Source organism: Mustela nivalis (genome assembly GCF_964662115.1).
Source record: "Mustela nivalis genome assembly, chromosome: 9".
NCBI lineage: Eukaryota > Metazoa > Chordata > Mammalia > Carnivora > Mustelidae > Mustela > Mustela nivalis.
The window spans coordinates 103,937,464-103,943,750 of record NC_139028.1 but is presented as its reverse complement, the minus strand read 5'-3'; the positions used below and the strand labels follow the sequence as shown (position 1 = coordinate 103,943,750).

Sequence of the window (6,287 nt, the reverse complement as noted above, 5' to 3'; positions counted from 1 at the left end):
CAAACACATGGAAATTAGATAACACATTATTATACAATCTTTGTGTCAAAGAAAGAATAAAAAGCAGACTTAGAAATATGTCAAAACAAAATAATTTTAAACTACAGACTAAAACCTATATGATGCAGCAAAAACAATACTAAGACAAAAATTTGTAGCAATGAACACCTACATTTAAAAAGATCTCAAGAGACCAAACACTATGCTTCAAGAAAGAAAAAAAAAAAAACTAAGTCCAAAATTTCCAGAGGAAGGAATAATTAAGAGGACAGTGGAAATCAATGAAGTGGAGACTAGGAAAACAATAGAAAAATATCACTCAAACCAAGAGTAGTTTTTAAAGTAAAACAAAATTGTCAAACTTTAGCTGGTCTAAGAAGAGATCACACATGGAACAGAGGACATTAAAACTCATGCCACGGAAAAAAAAGGATTATAAGACACTACTCCAATTATATGCTAAAAAGGTTGGTTAACCTGGAAGAATAGATAAATTCCTAGGAACATAGAATCTATCAAATCTGACACATGAGGAAATATATAACCTGAACAGATCAATAATGAACAAGAAAACTAAATTCATAAGGAGAAACCTCTGAAGAGAGAAAATCCCAAGACTAGAGGGCTTCACTGGTAAAATCTACAACACAACATTTAAGGAGAATAAATGCCACTCCTCAAAAACGTCTAAAAATTGCAAAGGAAAAACACACCTGAACTTCCTTTATAAGGTCAGAATTACTGTTACAAAGAAAGAAAGAGAGAGAGAGAGAGAGAAGGAAGGAAGGAAGGAAGGAAAAAAGGAAGGAAGGAAGGAAGGAAGGAAGGAAGGAAGGAAGGAAGGAAGGAAGGAAGGAAGGAAGGAAGGAAGAGAGAGAAAGAAAGAAAAGAAATACATAGAAATAAACTAAACTAAAAAATTTAAAGATTTGCAAACTGAAAACAACAAAACATTTATGAAAGAAAACTAAAACAAAAAAAAGCGTAAATAAATGGAAAGACATGATGTCTTTCTAAAATGTGGGAATCAATGTTGTAAAGATGTTCATACTATCCAAAGTGATCTAGAGTTTGTATAATCCCTATCGAAATCCAAATCCAATGTTGACTTTTTCAAGGTGATTTGGTGCAGGATTTCAACCAGCTCCTCAACTCCCCAGAAGCTGAGGGAGAAAAGACTGTACTGGAGCCTCCTTTCTGTAGTTTTTTCATCCTCTACCTCTGAATGTCTTTATGTATAATGTTTGGCTCAGTGGGATTTTTTCAACCCCTACCATGTGGAAATACTGTTCTTTACTGTAAATCTGCACAATTCCTTCTGTGAGCTATAGAGAAAAAAGCTATATTCCCACGAACAAATCATGAGAATCCTTCATCTCGATACACACACCAAAGGAAATTAATGGATCTATGGATCATAAATTATCCAATCTCTGATATCTGAGAATTCTGCCATATGAGCCTCCATTGTTGCAACTAATAAAAATGCCAGTCTTCCAGAGTTACATAGCACATAACCTTGAAAACTGGCATTTCTATTCTCAGGACTATAAACTTAGAACAGTGACATGTTCAGAGAGAAGTCCATCCTCTGAACTCTGACCTATGCCTAAACCACCCCCATCCTGTGCCAGGCTCAAAAATGTCGAAATGAGCAGCAAAGCCCTATCAGGAAGCTTTCCTACTTGTCTTAACAAAACCTCACCCTAATCTATAGCCACAGACACATGTCTCACCAAAGCACACCCCCATTTCTAAAACTGGCTTCTAATGATATTTGTGAGTGCCAAGGGGGAGTAAACAAAAAACTGTGGCTGAGGCTTCCAGCAAAGATTCCAACAGGACCAATTACTAATCCTCTGAGGAGTTAAGAGGTCAATGCACTATCAAATCCTGCACTTCGTGAAAGTCTATTTAAATATTTCTCTAGAGTCTATAAGAAAGAATTACAGGACATTTAAGTAAATGACAGAGGAAGAGTATGTACCAACAAGCTCAAGATTCATAGAGGAGACATGCTCTCAATCTCAGCAGATTAAAGGTGGGAATTAAAAGAATTCTCTCCACACTACTCTTGGACTTGCTGGGAAACATAAATTTGGCAAGATTTGAAAAATATATATATATCCAATCAAGCGGTTGCGCTTCTACACGTTATAGTTCTATACACTCGCTTTTTTGATAAATTTTTTGTTCCATTATTCTTACTTTAGATTGAATGTACTTCTGATCTTTGAAAAACATATGTATTATGAAGACGCATTTATACTTTCAAAGGAGGCCAAGAAAGTAAGTAGAAATTTATCCTAAAGTATTGAAGTTTCCTAACTAAAACAGCTCATTTTCTGGGTAAATTCTGACTGATAATGGGAACTAAAGTGGACTAAAATGACCAAGACGGGGAGAGTTCTCAGAAGGAGAATTCCAGTGACCCACTTGTTAGTTCTCAAAGCATATTTGCAGCTATGGGGCTATGCTCTCAGGGGAAGAAAACAATGACTGGGTGCCATGTAAAAACACTGGAATCCACAACCATATAGATCCAGGTCAGTAATAACTCAATCTTTTTCCACAAACTTTAAACAGATTAACTTAATTTTCAAAAATTTCTTTTACTGAATAGTTTTTATAGCTAGATTCTGTGAAATGAAGTAAACCTTTTTCTCTTAATATTAATTTGAACATGATGACATGAAAATACCAGTAAAATGTGATCTGTAATGCTGCCACACAAGATGCTGTTGAGAACAACTAAGGTCACTTTTTAAAAATTATGGTTAATGTATATGTAGAAGTAGATTGCTTTGGTAGGTTTCTATATGTGATTATTTCAAGTTGGCTCCCCTTTTCGTGACTTATGTTGCCACACTGAAGTTAGAATTAGTGGAGTAAATCTATTAGGGATGATGAAGCACATAGTTCCCACCTATAGCAGCCATGGATAGAGAAGAAACTAAAGAGACTGAGCTTTCTGAAAAACAAAAGATACTTTCCTCACTTTTATTTCTTTAATATTTTATTTATTTATTTGAGAGAGAGAGAGAGAGAGTAAAGCACAGTGGAGGGCAGAAGGATAAGTAGACTCCCTGCTAAGCAGGGACCCCAATGCTGGACTCAATCCAAGGACTCAGTCCTGGGACTTCAGGATCATGACTTGACTGACTGAGGCACCCAAGCACCCCTCTTCACCTTTACTGGAGCTGAAAGGTCATGATGCTAACTGCTGACTTTGTGTCCAGAAACTTTTGAGGAAACATAAGTTTTAACATTTTCAGCAGGGATAGGGAAAGGAGAAAGATAAGGGTAGAAGGAATTAAATATCCTATGATCATGTGTAACATGTACTCACTATTGAAAATCCCTATACAGATCATTCAAAAAAAGAATATATTCTTGTATATATTCAATTTTTCAAACAATCAGAAATGAAACTTTAAGTTCATCTCACATGATTAAACTTAGTGTCAAAAGAAAAACTTCTATTATCTTAGATAACATTTTTCCCAAAACAATAGGAAATTCAGGGAAACTTCGTGATTCATTTCATTCCATTTGTAATATATGGCTATGCTTATTAATTATTAATATTAATAATTAGTAATTATTATTAATAATACTTATTAATCTATTTCAGAGGTGGGATATGGGTGACAGGAAGCTCCCAAATGTCTTCATGTTAATGCCTTGCTAGAGAGAAAAACAACCTTAACTTGACAAAGAGAAAGCCTCCAGGATCCTCTGAGTCTTTAACATAAGAAAATCGTTTTAAAATCTCCTTTCTCCTTACCTCCTCCACCGCCCAAATATACAAGCAGCCACCCCTCACAACCCTGGTGCAACAGTTCTTTCTGCACACAGGACTTGTGCCCGTGCTTTCATAAAACCACCTTTTCAGCACCAGATCATTATTCTATGTGACGAAGTCCAGTTGCACAGAAAATTAACTTAAAAACTACTGAGGAGTTTTCAATTGCTATTGAACGTTGGACCGCTTCCATTTCTGTGTCCAAAGATGTGAGAAGAGTGAGTGTTTATGAGCCTTGTAGAGTCAGATACAATATCCAGGGCAGTGGAGTGAATGCAGATCAAAGAGCTGTTACAAAGATGGGCCCTTAGCATCCTGAAGGGGAAACATACCATCTGCAGGTCTGTTTCTCAGTGTGCATATGCATTCATTTGACAGAAAGGAATCCTAGCTCAAAAAGCACTGCTGGTGTAGATATAGGAAGGATAGCACTTTCCTATCTGCTGTACATTTCACATTTTAAAGAATATTGTGTTCATATGCCCATAAATATTCATGTCAATAGGTGATTATAACCTCAGAATAATTGCTATTGATGAAATCTGTACCAAAAGCAGAGGGAAAAGAGCCATCCATAAGATTTTAGAGCCAGAGCTTTGAAGTCAATCAGGAGTCAACCGTCATAATAACACTTTCCTTTTATTCTGGTATTTTAAACATATTGTCATTATAAAATTTATATGAGTAAGAGAAACTTAACCTCTATCTACCTCTATCTATTCTCTTTTATAACAGTCTCCAAAGTGGTTGAGGTGAGTGGAAAGTGTGGCTTCAGCAACCCCAGAGGCCAGGACTAAAGAGGTGATGGAAGATTTCAGTGTTGAATTCAAAATATACTCAGAAATTGTGATCTTTCCAGATGAACCATAGGCTCATAACTAAAGCTGACTTCATGGAAAGGAAGAGCAATGTGACAGAATTTATTCTGCTGGGCCTGTCCCAGAATCCACAACTAAGAAAATTGCTATTTGCTGTGCTTTTAATCACATACTTAATCACACTGGCAGGTAATCTCCTCATCTCCATCACCATCTTCATCAGCCCAGCCCTGGGATCTCCCATGTACTTTTTTCTGTCCTATTTATCCATTATAGATGGTTTCTACTCTTCATCCATAGCACCCAAAATGATCTTTGACTTGCTCTCTGACATAAACACCATATCCTTCAATGGCTGCATGACTCAGCTCTTTGCTGAACATTTCTTTGCGGGAGCTGAGATCATCTTATTAATTGCCATGGCCTATGACCGCTATGTAGCCATCTGTAAGCCCTTGCATTACATGACCATCATGAGCCAATTTGTCTGTGCTTTCTTGGTGGGAATGGCTGTGATTTTAGGCTTTATTCATGGAGGGATCCAGGTTCTGTTCATGGTCCAGTTACCATTCTGTGGCCCCAATGTTATTGATCATTTTATGTGTGATTTAATACCTCTCCTGGAACTAGCCTGTACAGACACTCACACTTTGGGGCCCCTGATTGCTGCCAACAGCGGGTCACTATGTCTGCTCATTTTTTCTATGCTGGTTGCTTCTTATATTGTCATCCTGCGCTCCCTGAGGACTAAAAGCTCTGAAGGGCGTCGCAAAGCCCTGTCTACCTGTGCTTCTCATGTCACTGTTGTCATCTTATTCTTTGTACCTTGTTCATTCCTGTATCTGAGACCCATGACCTCCTTCCCTGCTGACAAAGCTGTGACTGTGTTTTGTACCCTAGTCACTCCCATGTTGAACCCATTGATCTACACCCTCAGAAATGCAGAAGTGAAAAATGTCATGAAGAAACTCTGGAGGCAAACAACAAAAATTGGTGATAATGAATCTTGGGATTAGAGTATTTACATTAAAATATCTACTGAATATTTAGAGAGATTTATTCCCCTTCTTACTTGATTAAATGTGGGACAGTCAATTGTCCTGTTTAGATCACTTTTCTTCAGGATCATATATTTTATGGGCAAGGTCAACATATCCACCCAGGAATAGTAGGCACAGTGCCTAGAGCCCACATAATTCTCGGATTCCTTAAAATGCTTAATTTCTTTTAAAATAAGAAGATAAAATTGAATATAATCCAAATCCAAGTTGAAGTATGTCATTGTTATACCAATGCATTCATAAAATATGATCTTTAATAATTTTTATGGAGAAGGACTCATGAGGTCCAAGTAGGAAGGGGCCACAGAAGTCATAATGTTTCCCTGATTGTTGGTATGAAATGGTTCTGCAGCAATATTTTCAATACTCTCTACACCCTGCACTACAGCTAGAATGAAGTTTTATTTTATAAGAGGATAAGTTCTATATATGCAATATTGTATAGAAAACCAGTGAGTCTTGAAGAAGTACTTCCATCCAAATATACTTTTACTGGGCGCCTGGGTGGCTCAGTGGGTTAAGCCGCTGCCTTCGGCGCAGGTCATGATCTCAGGGTCCTGGGATCGAGTCCCGCATCGGGCTCTCTGCTCAGAAGGGAGCCTG

General features: G+C 37.3%; 1 protein-coding gene across 1 annotated transcript; it reads left to right on the top strand.

The window, feature by feature from the left end:
• Positions 1-4,697: 4,697 nt before the first annotated feature.
• On the top strand, positions 4,698-5,670 carry LOC309872872 (olfactory receptor 4C45-like; the record flags this gene model as incomplete). Its single annotated transcript, XM_082747838.1, has 1 exon — positions 4,698-5,670. One exon carries the CDS (start codon positions 4,698-4,700, stop codon positions 5,637-5,639), a length of 942 nt encoding a protein of 313 aa, XP_082603964.1. The 3' UTR covers positions 5,640-5,670.
• Positions 5,671-6,287: the final 617 nt, after the last annotated feature.